This window comes from Phyllostomus discolor, chromosome 1, assembly GCF_004126475.2.
Source record: "Phyllostomus discolor isolate MPI-MPIP mPhyDis1 chromosome 1, mPhyDis1.pri.v3, whole genome shotgun sequence".
Classification (NCBI taxonomy): Eukaryota; Metazoa; Chordata; class Mammalia; order Chiroptera; family Phyllostomidae; genus Phyllostomus; species Phyllostomus discolor.
In genome coordinates, this window is record NC_040903.2 from 145,905,908 (window position 1) to 145,927,917 (window position 22,010).

General features: G+C 36.1%; 1 protein-coding gene across 1 annotated transcript in view; it reads left to right on the forward strand.

Annotated features, from left to right (window-relative positions):
* CHD8 (chromodomain helicase DNA binding protein 8) overlaps positions 1-22,010 on the forward strand; it is a 62,596-nt gene that overhangs the window by 23,067 nt on the left and 17,519 nt on the right. Inside the window, 13 exon segments of the mRNA XM_036030787.1 lie at positions 360-745; positions 1,765-1,879; positions 10,528-10,710; positions 10,796-10,864; positions 11,561-11,616; positions 12,304-12,421; positions 14,205-14,288; positions 16,777-16,914; positions 18,351-18,472; positions 18,617-18,860; positions 19,863-20,039; positions 20,998-21,141; positions 21,386-21,647. Coding sequence (XP_035886680.1) covers positions 360-745; positions 1,765-1,879; positions 10,528-10,710; positions 10,796-10,864; positions 11,561-11,616; positions 12,304-12,421; positions 14,205-14,288; positions 16,777-16,914; positions 18,351-18,472; positions 18,617-18,860; positions 19,863-20,039; positions 20,998-21,141; positions 21,386-21,647 — 2,098 coding nt within the window.

Below are 22,010 nucleotides of genomic sequence, written 5' to 3' on the forward strand. Positions count from 1 at the left end.
GGTAAAGGTAAGCTAAGAGGAGAATGTGAGTTTTTTTAATTTTCAATCCAGAGAACAGCACTGTATTCATTATATTTGGAATTTTTCTGGAGTGATGAGGATGGGTATTGATATTAGGAGCATGGTTAAAGGATATTGAAGTTTAATTTGGCACAATAACTGCCCTTTTTTACCCCTTCCCACCAAAAATACCCCTTAAAATCTTGCTTTAAAAAAATGTGTCCATGTTTAGTGAGATTTGGGCCTGATTCTTAAGGAATTAATGAAATAAAGTTTCAAGCCAACCTGCTTCAGAGCTGGGTTTTATTTAGGCCAGTTACCTATCACATATTGACAAGTTAGTGTTTTCATTTCTGTAGGCTGGCTCTTCCCAAGGGGCCTCTTCTGGACTTTCCGTAGTTAAGGTCCTAAGTGCCAGTGAAGTGGCAGCTCTGTCCTCACCAGCAAGCTCTGCTCCTCATACGGGGGGCAAGACAGGAATGGAGGAAAACCGCAGGCTGGAGCACCAGAAGAAACAAGAGAAAGCAAATCGGATTGTAGCAGAGGCCATTGCTAGAGCCCGTGCTCGGGGTGAGCAGAACATACCTCGAGTCCTGAATGAGGATGAGTTGCCCAGTGTTCGGCCTGAGGAGGAAGGTGAAAAGAAACGCAGGAAAAAGAGCAGCGGGGAGAGGCTCAAGGAAGAAAAGCCAAAGAAGAGCAAAACATCGGGTACCTCCAAAACCAAGGGGAAGAGTAAGCTGAAGTAAGTACTACCCTTTGCTATTCTGATGGGACATTAGAGGGTAGTGTATTCATTTTTAAATTAGTGTTGAGAGGAAATACTTGTACTCAGCAGCAATATAGTTCAAAGTGGTATGTCAGAGATGATGATAAGGCCTTTCTGTGTCAGTGCTTATTTTATTTTTTAAATAAAAATTTGCAACATTGCATATTTTGAAAGAATCCCTAAGGCACAGGAAAAGATCATTGTGTTGGGGGTTAAATTTAAAAGCTATGACTGTGTTTTTATATATTCTTCCTAATTTGGCATCACTGTAGTGTGAAGGGTTTCTCATTACTTCCACCCACCCTAGTAAAAGAGCTGCTGGAGACATCGCTGCCCTGTTCTTGCATCTCATCTGTGAACTAGAGATTTCAGCAACCATTGTCAGTCTTAAGCAGGGCTGACAGAACCATGGCTTGCGACGTAATTCTTGTCACAACTGAGTGTTCTCTCTTTCCCTTTAATGTCTTATAGCTTCACTCCTTTCTCTCTAGCTTCTGTTCCCTAGGACTTCTCAGCATTTGTGGTATAATTATAATAATGCTTTATATTGGTACAGGATTTTTTAGCTTTCTAAAAACAAATTTCATATCAGTTATCTTATTTGATCCTTAACAACTGTCAGGCCAAGTATCTTCAGTGTTTATGAAAAAAGAAACTACTGCCCAGCTAGTGACAGAACTGGGACTAAGATAAGTTCTAGTAATTCTTAGTTTAGCGTTCATTCTGCTTTTTTAAGTTACCTTCTTGCAGGTCCTTGTGAATCCAGTGGTAGTAAGGTTTCGACAAATCTGGTGTCAAGGTCACCCAGTGGTTTAGAAACCTCAGTAACTTTTTTCCAAACATCCTCCTCAATAGCTGTATGTTCTACAGGCTGAAGTCTAGATACTTCTGTCTGCCTGGAAGCTTCATCTATAATGCTTTAGATTAATTACATTTTCTTACTCCTAAATTTTCCTTTCATTCATTGAAAATGATTTTGTTTTTTTCCATTTTAGCACCATCACTCCTGTGGTGGGTAAGAAGAGAAAGCGTAATACCTCATCTGATAATTCAGATGTGGAAATCATGCCTGCACAATCACCCCGGGAAGATGAAGAAAGCAGCATTCAGGTAAAAGAACCTGTAAAGAATTTAGTAGAAAAATCATGTTAAATTCTGAGAGACAAACCAGGAGGAGAGACTAAGAAGGCTATAAGCTAATGCATATTTCAGCAGTTTTTCGAATTTAGAGGTCGGCCTAAAAGGTAAAAGAGGTAGGACCTGGTCATGGCCATGTCTTTTAAATCTTTGCCTTTTTAGGCAAAAAGTGTATTACTGTAAAAACAGCAGTATTCATTTTCCTAAGTTCCAGTGATTCAAACACTAAACAAAAGTGAAATTATGCTGCACGATTATTGTCACGGCAATGTTAGTACTTTGGTTTCCCTTAGAACTATCCAGCTGTCCCTTTGGCCTACACTTCAGGGTTCTGATTCTGAATTGGGGTACTTAAGCACAGTGTTTTTTCTTACCTTTTGAAGATGAGAGACACTGGAAGAGAATAAAAGAAGCCAGACCAGAACAACTTCAGTTCTCTGTCTCAGATTGTTGCCTTAGGATACCATCTTTGGCTCCAGTTTCCAACTATAGGTACAACCTGGTATAAAGATTCAAGAGACTCGTGATACTTCTAAGTAGCTCCATGGGCCTAGTCCATTTACTTAACTTTGCTGTGTCTGAATTGCTCACCTGTAAATGGAGGTTTGGACTCAAACCTTAAGTACCTCTTTAGCTATTAATATAAATGCTTCCCCTCTTTCTTAATATGCATTCAATATATTGACAAAACTGATGGTTGAGTTCTTCGGAGGGAAATTAACATGTAAGAATAGCCAAGACATTTTTGAAAAGGAAAATGAGGCAAAAACTAGATTAAATAGAGATTATATTATGAAATAATAATTACTGAGAGTTTGTAATTAGAGAAAATATAACATTAATAAAAGGGAATAGAGTCTAGAAATATACATATAGTTATAAGAATTTAGTTTGTGAATTAAGGTATAATTTTAAAGTAATGGAGACAAAGATGATTAATAAATTATGTCAGAACAGCTGGCTACCATTTAGGAAAAATAAATAAAACTGGATTTTTTCTTACATAAAAACTAGAATGTTTTTGTTTAAAGGTTTAAAAATAAAAATTGAAATAAGACATGGACGAATTTCTTTAAAAATTATCAAGTGGGGTAGATCCTTATAAGAAAGGATTTAAATTCAGAAGTCATAAAGGGAAACATTGATTCATTTGGCTATAAAAATTAGGCATGTATAACAAAAAATTCATAAACAGAATAGTGGTTCAAAGCCCAGGCTCTAGAGCAAGATTCCTTGGGTTCTCATCTTAACTCTGGTGTTTGCTAACATTGTCACTTCAGGTGAGTTTACTTAACCTTTTTGGTGCCACAATTTCCTCATCTCTGAAAAGCAGATCGTAATACCTATCCAGTAGGGTTATTAGGAATATTAAATATAAAAATTTATAAAGCACATAGATAGAACAATATTTAGCTCATGCCAAGAGAGTACAGTAAGAGTTATATATGCTTGTTAAATAAATAAATACAAGATTAAATGAAGTGTTAAATTATCAAAACAAAATTGAAGGCAAATCTTTGTAATATAGGAAATACAAAGATTAGTAACATTTTTTAAATGGTGTATTAGTTTGTTAAGACTGCCATAACAAAATACTGCAGATTGGGTGGCTTAAACAGTAGAAATTAATTTTTTCACAGTTCTGATCAAGAACTGTGAAAAAAGATCAAGAAGTCAGCAGTTGAGTTACCTCTGAGACTTCTTTCCTTAAGTTGCAGGTGGCCACCTTCTTGCTCTGTCCCCAAATGGTCTTTCCTCGGTGCATATATCCCGGTGTCTTTCTGTGTGCCCAAATTTCCTCTTATAATGACACCAATCAAATTGAGTTAGGGCCTACTCTAACAGCCTCATTTTAGTCACCTCTTTATTTTTATTATTATTATTTAATTCTCACCTAAGGATATGTTTATTGATTTCAGAGGTTGAGAGAGGGAGAAAGACAGAAACATCGATTGGGTGCCTCCCGTATATACCCCAACTGGAGACTGAACCCCAAGTTAGGTATGTGCCCTGACTGTGAATCAAACCTGCGACCTTTTGGTGCATGGGTCATTGCTCCAACTAACTTGAGCCACCCAGCCAGGGCTTAACTGCATTTTTAAAGCCCTCTCTGTCTTCAGCCTTGAAAAAGATTGACATCTGTCCTGGCCTTTGTGGCTCAGTTGGTCTGAAAAGTCATGGATTCAGTTGCTGGTCAGTGCTAGGTTGAGGCTTTGGTCCCTTGTTGGGACACTTTCTGGAAGCAAACAAGCCATGTTTCTCTCACACCCATGTCTCTCTGTGTTTCTCTTTCTCTCCCTCCTCCCCTTCCTGTCCTGTCTTCTCTCTGGATATCCCCCAGTGAGGACTTAAAAAAAAAGAATGAAATATTACCATTTGCAACAGTGTGGATGGACCTAGAGCGTAGAGGGTATTATGCTAAGTGAAATAAGTCAGAAAAAGACAAATACTATATGGTTTCATTATATGTGGAATCAAAAGCAAAAAATAAATAAAGTTTGAAACACTCATAGATACAGAGAATAGACTGATCGTTACCAGAGGGGAGGGAGGTTGGGGGACTGGGTAGAAAAGGTGACAGGATTAATACGTACAAATTGGTCACTATAGAATACTCAATGGGGTCATAAACCACAGCATAAGGAACATAGTCAATAATATTGACTATGAATAATATTGATTATGAGTAGTAATATTGACTATGTATGGTGCCAGATGGGTACTGGAAATATGGAGGGGAATCACTTTGTAAAGTACAATATATATGATGGTCTAACTGGTATGCAGTATACCCGAAAGTAAATACTGAATAATAATAATTTAAAACTGTAAATGAAAAATAATTTTTTATAAAAAGCTAGTATTAAAATTTTTAGTGAAAGAAATTAAAACTATTCAGCAAAAAAATAAAAAATAAACAAAAGCCCTGTCTCCAAATACAGTTGCCTTCTAAGATGCTAGGGGTTAGGGCTTCAGTATAAGATTTTGGGGAGGGGGATACACTTCAGCCATAACAAATGGTATTGCTAGTGTTGGCAATGGGTTTAAGGAACAGACACTTTATATAGTTATTGGAAGTGTTGACACAATATTTTTGGCAAATCAGTATGTATCAAAATTTAAAATATTACCCTTTGACTCATTAAGTCTACACCTAGGAAACTACTTTATGAATATATTCTCAAAAGTATGCAGTGATGTGTGTATTCCAGCAATATTTGCAGTAACAAAAATATGCAAAAAATAAATGTTCATTTGTGGAGAAATAGTTAAGTAAAATTGTGAAAATTCTTGTAATAGCCAACTACATGATAATTAAAAACAGTGAAGTAGAGTTAAGTATGCTAATCTGGAAAACACTCCACATTAAATGAAAAAAACTAGGTATAGTAGAATAGTGTGTGTAATATAGGCATACCTTGTTTTGTTTTGTTTTTTTGAAGATTTTATTTATTTTTAAGAGGGAGAAAGAGAGGGAGAGAAACATCAATCTGGTTGCCTCTGACATGCCCCCTACTGGGACCTGGCCTGTGCAGCCCAGGCATGGGCCCTGACTCAGGCCAGGGCTCAGTCCCCTGAGCCACACCAGTCAGGGCAGCATACCTAGTTTTAATGTACCTTGCTCTTTTGTACTCCACATATATTGCATATTTTACAAATTGGAGCTAAGTCCCTCCACCAGCAAAAAGATTATGATTTACTGAAAGCTTGGGTGATAGTTAGGTTTTTTAGCAATAAGGCATTATTTTAAATTAAGGAAGTCTACTTTGTTTTTGTTTTTGTTTTAAGACATAATGCTATTGCAGTTAGACTGTGTACATGTATATACATCCATACTTTTTTCCTGGAAGGATACACAAGAGTGCCTATCTTTGAGGGGAAGGGTTAAAGAGTAAGTGGGTCATGATTACTGTAGTTTCTTTTTTAATTTAATTTTAATCCTTACCCAAGGATACGCTTATTGATTTAAGAGAGAGAAAGAAACATCAGTGTGAGAGAAACATCGATTACTTCCCAAATGCGCCCTAATGGGGAATGGAGCCACAACGTAGTTATGTATCCTGTCTGGGAATCAAACTCGCAACATTTTTATGGGACAGCGCTCCAGGCAACTGAGCCACCCAGCCAGGGCTGTAGTTTCATTTTTGTTTTTTGGAATCATGAGGGTTTTTGTAAACTCCTTGACCATTTATCATTTTGTTCTTTAGGTTAAAAAATATATACATACATGTGAGAAAAATGACAACAGTGTAAAAAAGCAGACACTGAAAAGTCTCCCCATCTAGATACCAACCTCACAATTCTCTTCACCAGAGGTAGTTTCTTTTTTTTTTTTTTTTTTTTAAGATTTTTAATTTATTTTTAGAGAGGGAAAGGAGGGAGAAAGAAACATCAATGTGCAGTTGCTGGGGGTCATGACCTGCAACCCAGGCATGTATCCTGACTGGGAATCAAACCTGTGACACTTTGGTTCGCAGCCTGCACTCAATCCACTGAGCTACACCAGCCAGGGCTAGAGGTAGTTTCTGTTACCATTTTGTGTTTGTGTACTTTCAGAAATATTCTTCACTTTCATGAGCGCTCTACTTCTACTTCCACTCAATATGAATATTCTGTACCTACTTTTCTGTACTGGGATTTTTTCCCCAACAATACATCTTAGAGGTTGATCTTTATTAGAAAAAGTAGATCTAGGCTATTCTTCCCTCCACCATCATTTTATAATGTAACTTTTGAAACATACACAAAAATGGAGAGGTTATTTAATGAAGCTTTGTGTTCCATCACCCCAGAAAGTTCCCTAGTACACTCTTGCAGTCAGTCCATACCTCCCGCCATAGGCAACCAGTGTTCTGATTTCTATTAACATAAATTAACAACCTGTTTTTGAACTTTATGTAAATGGAATCTATAGTATTTGCCACTGAGTCTCACTTGTTTCAGCATAATATTTTTGAGATTCATTAATGTTGTTGAATGTGTCAGTGTTTTTTTTCCCTTGAGAAATATTTTAGTTTATGAATATACCACAGTGTTTATCCATTCTCCTACTGATGGACATTTGGGTTGTTTCCAGTTTGGAGGTATTACAAATAAGGCTTCCATGAACAGTCTTAGTGTAAGTATTTTGTGGATATAGGTTTACATATCCATAGTTAAATACCCAGGAATGGAATTGGTAGATTGTAGGGTAGTTAAATATATGAACATAAGACTTTATAAGAATCTGCCACCTTCCAAAGCTTATGTAGTTTTAAACTTCTGCCAATAATGGTACGAGTTCCAATTCCACATCAAAATTTGGTGTCAACATACCCCATTCCTTTTATTTTTATTTTTTAAAAGATTTGATTGATTTATTTATTTTTAGAGAGGAAGATAGGGAGAGATACATCATTTGGTTGCCTCTTGTATGTTCCCAACCAGGGATGTGACCTGTAACTCAGGCATGTGCCCTGACCTGGAATTGAACCTCCAGTGTTTTGGTGTGCAGGATGATGCTCAACCCACTGAGCCCACTTAGGGTTACTCCATTCTTTTCTCTCTCTCTCTTTTTTTAGTATTTTATTTATTTATTTTTAGAGGGGAAGGGAAGGAAAGAGGGAGAGAAACATCAATGTGTGGTTGCCTCTCATGTGCCCCCTACCGGGGACCTGACCTGCAGCCCATTCATGTGCCCTATACTGGGAATCGAACTGGTGACCCTTTGGTTCTCAGGCAGGCACTTAATCCACTGAGCCACACCAGCCAGGGCATACTCCATTCTTTTTTTAATAGTTTGATAGTATTCCATTTTTGACTATATCGTAGTCTGTTTAAACAATTCTCTGTTTCTGGACATTTAGATTTTCTCTGGTCTTCTACAAGTAATGTTACAGAGACTTGTATACTTGTATATATTTATCTGTAGGATAATATTTTTGAAGTGGAATTGCTGGATCAAAGGGCGATGTAAAATTTTCTTCTATAAAGGTCATGCTCATGTATACTCTCACCAGTTGTGTATGAGTTCCTGTTCAAATATTTGATCAAAACTTTCTAATTATTGCTAGTCTGTTAAGTGTAAAACAGTTGGTTTCACTTAACCAACTGTTAAGTGTGCAGTTGTAATTATTTTATTATGAGTATAGCTGTTTTATTATGAGCATCATTTTACATTTAAAAGCCATTTGTGTTTTTTTCTGTGATCTATCTATTCATGTTATTTGCCCATACTTCTGTGGTATTATTGATCTTTTTCTTAGTCAAAAGAATTCTTTATTATGAGCATCATTTTACATTCCTTAGTCAAAAGAATTCTTTATTATGAGCATCATTTTACATTTAAAAGCCATTTGTGTTTTTTTCTGTGATCTATCTATTCATGTTATTTGCCCATACTTCTATGGTATTATTGATCTTTTTCTTAGTCAAAAGAATTCTTTATTCGTAGGAAATGTATTGATAACATTTTCTGCATCAATTTTATTATTTGTCTCAACCTTGTTCATAATGGATTATGCAGATATCTTAATTTTTTTAAGGTGAAGTTGATCAATTTATTAGAAACACATTTTCTACTCCAGGGTTATAAAAAAATGCTTCCACATTTTCCTTTAGAAATATGTCTCTGTTCCTGGCTGGGTTGCTCAGTTTGTTGGAGTATTGCCCTGCACATCAAAAGGTTGTGGGTTTGATTCCCAGTCAGGCACATACCTAGATTGTGGGTTCAATCCTGGGTCTGGGTGTGTATAGCAGACAACTGATTGATATTTCTCTCTCTCTCAAAAAAAATCAATAAGCATATCCTCAGGCGAAGATTAAAAAAAAAAAAAAGAAAAAGGTTGTGTCCTATGTCCTATGTCTCTGTTTTACTTTTAAATCTTTGATCCTTTTGTAATTTTTTTCTTTCATCCTCTAGATGACTAACCATTTGTTTTCAATCTTGTTTATAGAATGTGTACTTTTTTCTAACTGATTAGAGGTGCTATTTTTTATCATCTTTTAAATCCACATAAATATTTTAGTCTATATTTGGGCACTATTTTATTGACCTGTTTCTCTCTCTTTGGAGAAGTAACAAGCTGTGTTAATTAGTAAGTATAGCTTTATATTGTTTTTAATATCTGCTAAGGCTCATATTTTTTTTCTCATATTTTTCCTGGTTATCCTTAGATGTTTATTTCTCCATTTAAATTTCAGAAACAGCTTATCTAAATAAAAATTTTATTAATCTTGTCTTATTAAATTTACATAACTAGGGAAAATTAAGTCTGCTTATTCCAGAACAGTATGTATTACTATTTATTCAAGTCTTCTCTGTGTCTGTGGATAGTGTTTTAAAGTTTTCATCACATAGATTTTATATATGTGTATATATATATTTTTTACTAAATTTAATCCTTTAGATAATCTGTTTTCATAGATTCATTATATTTTCTGGTTGAGTCTATATAGCAATACTCTTAATTTATTAAAATTTATTTTATCCCATGCAACTTTGCTTGATTTTAGTAGTTCTGCTTATAATAACTCACTTCATTTTTTCCAGTGATAAAATAATGATTAAAAAATAATAATTTTCTTTCTCCATCCTTCCTAATTTCTTATGATCTCCAAATGTTACTTAAATTAAAAAATTATATCCATTACATAAAAGAATGCTGTAGATCCTAAAATATATTAATATGGAAAACATCTCCAAGAAATATTAACTAAAAAAAAATTAGCAGAAGAACAATACATACAGTCTGATTCTATTTGCTAAAACAAAAAAACTTTAAAACTAAAACATAGAAACAAAATATTCTTCTTGCACCTTTGCACTTTAGGGTTGCTCCTGGTGTGAAGTAATCACATACCCTCAAGGCCAACAGTCTTGTTTCATTTTCCATAGCTTCTTGCCAGTAGTATCCAGGTTTCTTTCAGATGGGTTATAGTTCTTTGATAAAACATTTCAGCAAAATAATATACAGGTTGGGACAAAAGTAGGTTTACAATTATTTATATGGAAAAGAATACCATAACAAATAAATAATAATATAAGAATAAGCTGTGCTTCACATACTCAAAACTATAAGCCTACTTTTGCCCCACCCTGTATATTCAATACATAGAATAAATTACATGGTTTGACATGATGTAGTTGATACATAAGCTTTTTTTATTCCAAGCTTTTTTTCCAAGATTTTATTTATTTATTTTTAGAGAGGGGAAGGGAGGTAGAGAGAGAGAAAAACATCAATGTTGAGAGACATATAGATTGGTTGCCTTTCACAGGACCCCCAACTATGAACTTGGCCTGAGATCCAGGCATGTGTTCTGACCGGGAATTGAATTGGTAACCTTTCATTTTGCAGGCTTGTGGCTCAATCCACTGAGCCACACCAGTCAGGGTGATAAATGAGCTTTTTATCCTGGTTTGGTTTGATTTTTTTTCATAGGGATTTTAAAGTAAAATTAAGTATATGACAATAGGCAAATAGTTCTTTTTTTAAATGATTTTATTTACTTATTTTTAGAAAGGAGAAGGGACAAGAGAAACATTGATCAGTTGGCTTTTGCATGCCCCTAAGTGGGGACCTGGAATAGGCAAATAGTTATAAAGTAGGCAGTTATTTTAACAGTTTCTGCCCTTACAGAAGAGACGCTCAAACCGTCAAGTTAAACGAAAAAAATATACAGAGGATTTGGATATAAAAATCACAGATGATGAGGAAGAAGAAGAAGTGGATGTAACTGGTCCAATAAAAACTGAGCCTATCCTTCCTGAACCAGTGCAGGAACCAGATGGTGAAACTTTGCCTTCCATGCAGTTCTTTGTGGTAAGCTGAGAACTTAAACAGTTTGATAGGTTTTGCGCACAATCTGCTCACAATCTCTATTGATTGACTGCATCTCTTGCTACAGGAGAATCCCAGTGAAGAAGATGCAGCCATTGTGGACAAAGTGCTTTCTATGCGGATTGTGAAGAAGGAGGTAAGACCTTTATCTTCTTTTTAAAAAATTAAATTTATTAGAATGATGTTGGTTAATGACATTGTGTAAATTTCGGGTGTGGAGTTCTATATCATTTGTATATTGCATTTCATACTCACTACCCAAAGTCAAGTCGCCTTCTGTCACCATATATTTGATCCCCTTCACCCTCTTCAACCTCCCCCCACCCTCTTCTCTAATAACTACCATACTGTGTCTTTGTTTGTTGCTTTCTGTTTCATATCCCACATATGAGGGAAATTATGTGTTTTTTGCCCTTTTCCATCTGACTTATTTTGCTTTGCGTGATATCCTCAAGATCTGTCCATGTTGTTGCATATGGAAGCTTCTATCTTTATGTCAGCCCATAATGCTACATTCACAGGCTTTATTTAATGAGTGCCTTTGGATATCAGGATAATTGCTACAGTAGTTACGAGAGATGATGGAGGAGGGCTAACTAGAAAATAGGGAGGGACTGTCTCATTTCCTCTTATTTTGCTTATCTATTAAAAATGGGTAAAGACTTATTTTCTCCTATCAGGTCTTTATTGTTGAAGTGTCAGGTTAGTTTTTTAATCCCTCAGTCAATAATATATTCTGGGAGCATCGGTATGAAACTCTGTGTGTGGTTAAAATGAAAGATTCTTTCTTTGACAAATAAATTATTAGTAACTATAATTCTTTTCTTCTTAGCTTCCGTCTGGACAATATACTGAAGCAGAAGAATTCTTTGTCAAGTACAAGAACTAGTATGTGATCTGTGCAAAAAGCTTTTCACCCCAAACTCCACAGGGTTGTAAAAAGTTCTCCTGTATAGTTTATCCTGGGTGGGAATGTGTCCTTTTTATAGTTTAAGCCCAAATTGTTGTTTTCAGTGAGGAAAATGTCTATTCAGAGAGGTTCAGGAATTGACACGGCCATTACTGTTTCCTTCAGGAAAGTGGGATGAGGGTGGTTTCTGTTAACATCCCTGTGATCCTCTATACATTATTAGCCTAACATTAAGAATTTGATACTCAAAGTGTTATCAATGGGCCAGCAGAATTAGCATCATTTGGGTGCTAATGTGAACTTTAAAAAAAAAAAGATTTTATTATTTTTTTAGAGAGAGAGGGGAAAGGAGGGAGATAGAGGGAGAGAAACATCAATGTGCGAGAGTAATATTGGTTGGGTTGCCTCTTGCACACCTCCAGCTGGGGACCTGTCTGGTGACCCAGGCCTGTACTCTGACCCAGAAATGAAATAGTGGCCTTAAGCCCACCCCAGACCAGGTGTTTTGTGTGCAAATTCAAGTTTAAGAATCACTAATTGAAGAGATTATATCCCCATTTAAGCATGTAGTCATTGTGTCTGCTTCTGGCTAATCCCCATACCTCAAACACTAGCCCCCAAGTCCCCTTCCATACACCATGGTTGACTATTTTCATCCCTTTCAGCTCCTATCTGCACTGTGAATGGGCTACCATCTCCCAACTAGAGAAAGATAAGAGGATCCATCAAAAACTAAAGCGCTTCAAAACCAAAATGGCTCAGATGAGACACTTCTTCCATGAGGTAATTAGGAATAGCTATTGTCTGTCATATTTCATAAGAACATAAATTACTGGAGTTATCAGCCTTGTCTGATTCTTCAAAAGACTTACAGTTGTTTGTATACATGGGTATATACATTGGACATTGGACTTTTGTTAATCATCCTATGCTTAGTTTTGCCGGGTCTAAATACAGTCTTTTTAAAGTAAATTATAGTGTATTTTGATACTGACTTGCTCAGTATTCATGAAGTGTTTTCACAATGGATGACAACCCAGCCTCTGGTCCATTTGAGGCATTCTTCTTGTAATGCCATTTTTTAGCAGTTGTGATGGTATCTATAACCATAAGCAACCATATCATTAAGAGACAGCATTTATTTTCTCAAATTTCTAACCCAGCATAACTAGAAATGGTGTTAAAGGAACTTTTATTTCTTATATCTAGTGTTACTATTAAACACTAGTGCATGCATAATGGTCTCTTGAGTCATGTTTAGCGCTCCATTTTGCTTTGAAAGCTTTCACCTTCATGTACTTTATGAGTACTATGTGCCTAGAGAATAAGGATTATTTTTCAAGGCTTCTTAGAGGCAAAGGGAAAAGGTCTAGTAAAAAAGATTGAGAGATGTAATGTGTAACTTCTGCAAAATAACAGTTCTGGCTGAAAACACCTGATAAAGTTACCTTTATACTATCAGGTTTGCCCATAAATAAATTATTTTCCACATTTCCTGGAGAAGGCAAGTAGGACCATGTAGACTTTATAATTTCATTCCTATGAAAGTAATGACAGTTGGGTTGCATTTTTTCATCCATGTTCTTTTAATGCCTAATTTGTGAAATGTACCATGAAACTGTAATTACATTCCTGCTGTTGTTAGGTGTACAATTTGTGACCATTGAACTAATCTCTACTAACTCATATGTCATTTATTTTTTTAAAAGACTGGGGAAACCACTACCTTTTAAATTAATTTATTTTTAATCCTCACCTGAGGGTATGTTTGTTGATCTTGGGCGGGGGGGGGGGGGGGGGGGGGGGGGGGGGGGAGACAGAGAGAGAAATGGAAACATTGATAAGTTGCTTCTTGTACCTGCTCCCACAGGGGATTGAATCCGAAACTTAAGCATATAGCCTGACTGGGAATCTGTTCCACAGTGTTTTGGTGTATGTGATAATGTTCCAAACAACTGAGCCAGCTGACCAGAGACTCTCATGTCATTTAAATCTGCCTTTATAAATAGACATTTAACCAAATTATTCATTTATTCATTATGTATTATGTGCTAGTCACTGTGGTTGACAAACTAGGTAAGGTCTGTGTTTGCATGTACCTCACTATCTACGGAGGGTGATTAAAAAATAATTCAAATTGTGATAATTGCCAGGAAATGAAGGAGGTGACGAAATGGAGATAGTGTGTATTTACAACTCTTAGGAAAGTTTGAGTGTGAAACAACAAAAAATAGTTGTGGGAGGTGGGGTATAGAATCAAGGGTAGTCTTTTTAAAAGATGAAATAGAGCATATTTGTACATTTATGGGAATGATACGGTAGAAAGGGGTTCCTAAAAAGGTGAGAGGGGATGGTATCCAGAGCATATATGGAAATAATGGTCTATGTTAGGGAGAAGGGACACTTTCTCTGGTAACAGGCAAGATGTCTGCAGATGCAGCTAGTTTGTAGGATTTGATATTATGAAAATGTGGAACTTTCTTCTGATGGTTTCTGATTTCTTGATAGATAGGGTCATCAAACAGTTGTCCTTTGATCTTATTGTTGGGTTTCATAACTCCTGTAGGATGAAGAGCCCTTCAACCCAGACTACGTAGAGGTGGATAGGATATTGGATGAGTCACACAGTATTGACAAGGACAATGGGGAGGTGAGTTGGGTCGTGGAGAGACATGAAAGGCCTTTATAGATTTCTCTTGGTCTGCTTGCCCTTCCTTTATTTTTCAGATATGGCTGAAAAATCCCTAGGATGGAAAAGGTATTTTTAAATTTTTCTGAGGTTATTCTTAGAGTGATATTGGGAAGGTAAAGGAGTAAGGAGAGTGTCAAACAGAAAGATTCCCATAAAATTAAATGTATGGGAGCTATATGTTTATGAGCATTGGGGGTTATATTTGCAAGCACTCATTCATCTTGGTCTCATTTTCTCTCAGATTTTATATGGGAAACCTTGACATTCACTTGGAGGTGAGAAATGGGGCGGGGGGCAGTACTTCACAAATATCTAAATTTATGAATATAAAAATACTTGTACCAACACATAGCTTTCTCTATGTTGTTGAGAGTTATTTATTTCCTGAACTTAATATCAGTTAAAAGCATTTTCATTTATTATTAAAATAGATCTACTGCATTTAAATCTGTTGTTTTAAACAGATAGTGAGGTCTCAGTGCCATAGATTTCAGAGTCACTAGGTCTAGCATGGGGTGTAGAGATCTGTATCTTTAAGTAGGTTTGCCAGTGGGTTCTTACATATAGCTTGATTTGGGAATCACTGCATTAAAGCTTTCTTAGATTGGGAAGCAGATTTTAAATATTCTAAAACACCTGTTAATATAGTTTCTTAAATCACTTTTTTTGCTTTCCAAGTAGCAGCCATGATATAGATCTAAGCCACCAGTGAATTCAATATTCTCTCCTTTGGTAAATTTACTTCAAATTCACTTAGGCTGTGAGTTAAAGAAATGGTTAGACTAACCATTTTTTATAACTCTTTGTATTCTTTTCACTTTAAGTAGTTGTTGGTTTAGCTTTACAGGGTCATATTTCATAAAAATTTTTAGTCAGTTCTGACATTTACTACTTAAACAGTGGCGAGCAGAAAACAACAGAATCTTAAGATGTCAGTGCTAAGTGGTGAACTGGGCTCACTCAAGAGCTAAGTGAGTTGCCCACATACACCATCCTGATAGGACTTAAGAGTCAAAGTCTTCCCTCTGTAAAATCCAAAGTTTATTTAAAAGCCTGCAGGATCACTCAGAACCTTAGATGTCCAAAGCCTGTTACAATTCAACATGTCTTCAGATACTAATGAGCATGCCTCAGATATCGTATATTCTGCTTTTTGGGTTAGGGGTGGGAGTTACCGTTTATTTTTATTTGTCAGAGGTCAGTGGGCAGTGGACCAGTTATCAGTCAGAACAGGTTAGTTAGTGTTATTATTTTAAGGATTTCAGCCTTCTTGGCCTTGTTCTTTGCCACCGTGGGCTTTTGATTAGGTCCCTGAGTAAAGTATTGCAATGGGCATGACATAAAAATGTTTTAATATGCAGACACTGAAATTTATGCTCCCAGCATTGAATAATAACATTATGTGTGTACACTTTCTCCTCCAAATTTAATTTATCATCCTTTTTAACATCTGATAGTGGAAATAATTATTATAATAAATATTAAAGGTCATGGAAAAGTAAGTTATGATGTTGGAAATGTGTGACCTAGACAAATGGCTTTACATAGAAAATGATGTGTTACTACAATAAAGAAAAATGTGCAGGTGCAGTTCAGTTATCTTAGGGATCCTTGATCTGTGATTGTGACAACTTCCTGCTGGCTGTTCTATAAATTTATAATCAGAGGCTTCTGTTGATTACACTAGGCCCAACCTAATCCCCTTGATTCATATCAGCCAAAAACGGAAATGCAGCTTATGAAGTGGTCACTATGAGTAGTAAGAATAGGAGCCATTTACCATGGTCACTGCCCTCTCCCTTGCAGTGGCTTGCTTACTAGAGCATAATACTGTAGTTGGAGCTTCAGCATTTCTGCTTTTTCTTCACTCTTATTATCTCTCTTCAGTTAATCCTCTCATAGTTATCTCCTGACTTTCCGAGGCTCTCAAGGAAATATGCCATCCCTATGACTGCTCTTTAAAGTAGCATCTGCACTTAGAGCTCTAAGAACTCAGAAGCTCAGTGATTGCACCCTTCTCTGATCCTACGAGTTTAACTTGTTCCCTGCTTCTAAAAGTAGTGTGGTTTCTACAAATTTAGTGCTAGAGGAATAAAATGGAACAGAGCAATATCTTTTAATTTCAACTTAATTCAATACAATTAGGAAAATAATTATTTTCTCATCTGTTTGATTGATGAGCATGTTTCAGTGCTTACTGTTCTAGAAACTACTGGGCAGAAATTTTACTTTTAGAACAAATTTAATAAATTGCCTGGAAGAATGATAAAAGCCATATTGCATCAGCAGGTAAGCCTGTGGTTGGTGTTTTCAGCCTGACTTTTATGCACCTTTTTTATTAGGTGTTGACATTTTATGATCTGATTCTGGAGTCAAATTCTTATCCTTTTAGAACAGGAGATAACACAGAATCAGTGTGTAAAGGCTTTGGCTTCTTCTCTCCTAGCCTGTAATTTACTACCTGGTGAAATGGTGCTCTCTGCCCTATGAGGATAGTACATGGGAACTGAAAGAGGATGTTGATGAGGGCAAGATTCGAGAATTTAAACGGATCCAGTCGAGGCACCCAGAACTCAAAAGAGTGGTAAGTACATTTGCATTTAGAGTGTAAAGTCCATGTAGGCAGTGACTTAATTTTTCCCCTATAGAAGTTTATGTTGTTTTAGCTTTTTATTATGGAATTTTCAAACATATACAAAAGTTGAAAAAATAGTATAATGTACCCATTACCTAACTTCAGTAATAACAAATAGCCAGTCTTTTTTTTTTATTGTATTTTTTCCATTACCATTTATTCCCACTATACCCTCTGGAACTTCCACCCACTCCCTCCCCCTGCTATTACCCGCATTTTGTCTGTGTACATAGCCAATCTTGTTTTATGTATTTCTCTACCCACTCACTTTATTCCGTAATTATTTAAAACAAATCCAGCTTTCTTTATTTTATTGTAAATATTTCAGTATTTATACCTAAAGATTATTAATACCATTATTATACCTGAAAAAAACTTGGCATTCCTAAATATCATAAAAAAACGATTTACTGTATATATTTCCATGATTCTTTACTAATTTTTCTTAAATTATTTGAGTTGGATTCTAGTAACAAGCTATAGAAATGACCCCTGAAAGTATAGTGTTTGAGTTGGATTCTAGATCATGCCCATATATTGTTAGTTAATATGTCTCAAATTTCTTTTAATTATAGTTTTCTCTGGTTTCCTTTCTCTTCTTTACCATTTTTCTTTGGAAGAAACCAGGTCATTTGTTTTCTAGGGTTTTCTGTAGTCTGAAGTTTGCCAATTTGCATTCCTCTTGGAACCTCTTAACACATTCTCTGTCCCTTGTATTTCATATGACGGTTACATGTAGGGCAGCCCTGTTCATTAGAACATCGTAGAGCTCTGCTGTCCATTGTAGTGACGAGCTACATCTGCCACTAGCTACATTTCAAATGCTCAACAGTTACATGTGGCTAGTAGTAAAACATTTATTATAGACAATTCCATTAGATATCACTGTTCTACAGGCTTGATCAAATGGAAGAGGGAAGCCACTAAATCTGCTTCATAGGTGGTTCTTCTAAGTTGTCTTTTGTGATATTATCAGCCATTTATCATCATTGCCTAGATCTATGTGAGGACTTTTAAATGGTGATATTTTAATTCTATCATCCTTCATTTATTAGCCAAAATCTTCTATAAAAAGAAAGGTGTTGCAGCTACTGTTGGTTATCCTAAGGTATAAATTGTATAGGAAAGGAGAAAAAATATTTCTTTCTTCTGTTTTTTTTCCTAGTTTTCAAAATAATGAAGTATTTTCCTAGTATCTTCCAAAAGTGACCAGTGGGCTTTTCCTTTTTTTAAAAAAGTGTATTGTGAACTCATGAATTTGAATATATTTAACGTGTTTTAGTCCAAGAAATAATGATTTTGAATTCAACTACTAGAACTACCTAGTAAGTTTGCGTAATTTTGTTAACGTCTCCACCCCTTTATTCAAATTTCCTATTTTTAAGAATCGTCCGCAGGCAAGTGCCTGGAAGAAGTTGGAGCTGTCACATGAATATAAAAACAGAAACCAGTTACGGGAATATCAGTTGGAAGGGGTCAATTGGCTGCTCTTTAATTGGTATAACAGGTAAAGAAAAGAGTGGGCCTATAGATGGAGGCTTAGTCTGGGGTTATTTTTAGTTTGTCTTTAAATAGGTTCTTTATTTTTTTAATCATACTTTTAAAAAGATAGCTTTTGACATGCTTTTCATTTTTCACATTGAATTTGCAGGCAGAATTGCATCCTGGCTGATGAGATGGGATTGGGCAAAACTATTCAGTCCATTGCCTTCTTGCAGGAGGTATATAATGTAGGCATTCATGGTCCCTTCCTTGTCATTGCCCCACTGTCCACAATTACTAACTGGGAGCGGGAATTCAATACATGGACAGAGATGAACACTATTGTGTACCATGGCAGTCTGGCCAGCCGGCAGATGATTCAACAATATGAAATGTACTGCAAAGATTCACGGGTGAGTTGTACTTCATAGAAATGTTACAGTTTAGAGATAGCGGGCCAAAGTACCTGGTATTGTAGAGGCTTTAATATAAAAAAAAGACTTGTTGTGGCTCTCTCATATAAGGCATTTTTGTCTAGATTCTGTAGGGCATTTTTTTTTTTACTTCGCTATTTTGATCCAGTGGACATTTTGAATTGGTGGAAATTTTGACTTTATGAATACATACATTTTAAGTAGAATTTTACCAGAATTGATACAATTTCATCAAAAAGTCCTTTCCAGAATGAAATTTATTTAGCCACTTTAATTCCTTGATTCATACAGTGATGAACTTAAACCCTTTCCTTTCTTTTTGAAAGTTTAATAATATTTTTTATCAAGATCAGTTCCTTTTTTATGTAAATCTGAAAATAAAAATTTTTAATCATCCTTTTTAACATCAGATTTTACAAATTGTTTTTCTGCCATTAGTTTTCTGTGATTTTTGGTTCTGCTGATCTGAATTTATTCAAGTTATATTTTGCAGCCCTTCATTTTGTTAAGATGATTAAATTCTTCTGTCTACTTTTAGACTGTAATCAGTGCTATCACATACTATGTCAGTGATTTTTCACTTTGAGTTTTGCCTTGATGTTTCATCGATCCCTAGCATTTGTGGAATTCACAGTTAAACAATAAAAGATCTAGGGCTGAGGTACAAGAGCTGGGCATGCCACAGTTGAAAATGTCTGAGTTCTATCATTTTTCTAATAAGCTAAATATGTTGAGGAGTCAATATGTCTTACATTGAGTGATTTGGCACTGTTTTCAGGAAAATAAACAGCAGCAGAAGAGGGTGGTGGTGCAATTTGTATTTCCTAGTAAACTTTCCTGAGTTTATAGGGAATATATAATTCAGAAGAGCATCTTTTCTTCTTTTCTTTTCTTAATTTTTAGTTCAAGTTTAATAGAAACGAAAGCTGCTTATTTAGGTACATTTTAGGCATTTTCTGACTTTACTACCTTCATGCATAGGGACGCCTCATCCCAGGCGCATACAAGTTTGATGCTCTGATCACCACTTTTGAGATGATATTGTCAGACTGTCCGGAACTTCGTGAGATTGAATGGCGCTGTGTTATCATTGATGAAGCCCATCGACTAAAGAACCGTAATTGCAAGCTGCTTGATAGTCTCAAGCACATGGACCTGGTGAGTTCCTCACACTGGCTTGTGGGTAGAAATGCCTGGAATGAAAATAAGCCTAATTTTCTGTGAAATTACTATACCCCTAATTCAGCAGAAAATAGAAAGGAATGAGAAATTGATATTGGGTGGTGGGTATGGTTTATGGGAATGGTAGAATGAAAGTCATGAAAATTTTAGGATTGGAAGGCAACTGTAGGTTAGTGGTTCTCAAGCAGGTGGAAAGGTGGGATACTGTTTTAGTTACTATAACAACAACAACAATGTTTTTCATGATACTGTAGCTCAGCAACCTGGGCTGGGCTCAACTAGGTCATCATTTTGGTGGTCTTGCCTGGAGTCAGTAATGCAGCTGCAGCTAGCAGTTGGTGCTGGTTGTTGGCTGGAGTACCTGGGTCATTTTCCACATGGCCTGTTATCACCCAGTTGGCCAGGCTTTTACTGTTTTAAATGGTAGAATCAGGGTAGTGTTCCAAGAGGGCAAAGGCAGAAGCTGCAGTGCCTTTGAGGTGTAGACTCTAAAACTTACACAGTATCATCCATCACTCTGCTACACAGAGCAAGTTACAAGGCAAGCCCAGATTCGAGGGGTGAACCTTGATAGGAGGAGCTACAAGAATCAATGACGTATTTAATCCAGCACAGGTACCTTTCCTAGAGGGGAACATTGGTATATCTGTGAGGAGTTGAGTGTGGAGATGCATATGTAATTGAAAAAAGACATAGCCTCATATTCTGAATATGTCTTTATTTGTTTATAATTTATAATATTTAAGTTAAGTCAATATGTTAAATAACATCAAAGGTTCTCTTGAATGTTTTATGTTTATTGAAAGAACAAGCAAGCTAAAGAAAAGTTAAGACAATAATTTGGTCCATTCCCATAATTTTACGGGTAAAGAAAACCCGAAAAGTCCTTTGTGATTTTTGAGTCTTCTCGGTCTTCTGTTTTCTCCATTTCTAGGAACACAAAGTGCTACTCACAGGAACACCACTGCAAAATACTGTGGAGGAGCTGTTCAGTTTGCTTCATTTCTTGGAACCATCACAGTTTCCCTCAGAATCAGAGTTCCTCAAGGACTTCGGGGATCTCAAGACAGAGGAACAGGTAGGAAAACCTGTATCTGATGAGGTACTAACCCCAGACAAAAAGGTACTTTTGTACAAGATGGGTGTCTGTTGTCGTAGGCATCAAGGGCTTTTCTGATCCTCTTATAACCTGCCTATATCATTTGTGGCATTGTCCAAAATCTGTGTTTTTCAGACAGTGGAAAACTTGTATTTCTCAGTGTTTCCACATAATGTTAGAATGTTTATCCTTGTGTTATTGATTTCTTTTCTTCCTGTTTTAGGTTCAGAAGCTACAGGCCATTCTCAAGCCGATGATGCTGGAGAAAGACTGAAAGAGGATGTTGAAAAAAAACTTGGCACCCAAACAGGAAACTATTATTGAAGTAGAACTGACCAACATCCAGAAGAAATACTACCGGGCTATTTTGGAGAAGAATTTCTCCTTTCTTTCCAAAGGGGCAGGTCATACTAACATGCCTAATCTACTCAATACAAGGATGGTAGTTGCGGGAAATGCTGCAACCAACCCATATCTCATCAATGGTAAGGAACTTCTTCTGGAAAATACCTCCCATTTCTATATTAGCTCTTTACTTTCTGAATTGTATTTCCCAGGAACAATGGATGCATTGATGGATTCAGCCTAATTTGGGAGTAGAGGGGAGTTTTCCATTTGAAACAACTCTTATGTGAAATATTTTTCTCTAGTTCTTTCTACCCTCTTGATCCTGCAATAATCTCCAAAATTAATAGGATTTGCTGTTTGGAATTTCATGAATAACCACTCAAGTCATTTTGTTCTCTGGATAAATGTCCTTACTGGTACTCCCATTTTGCTGTTTTCTGTTTTGGGTGCCAGTTAGGGTAGTAATAGTGGTTTGCATGTCTTCATCCACACATTTACAT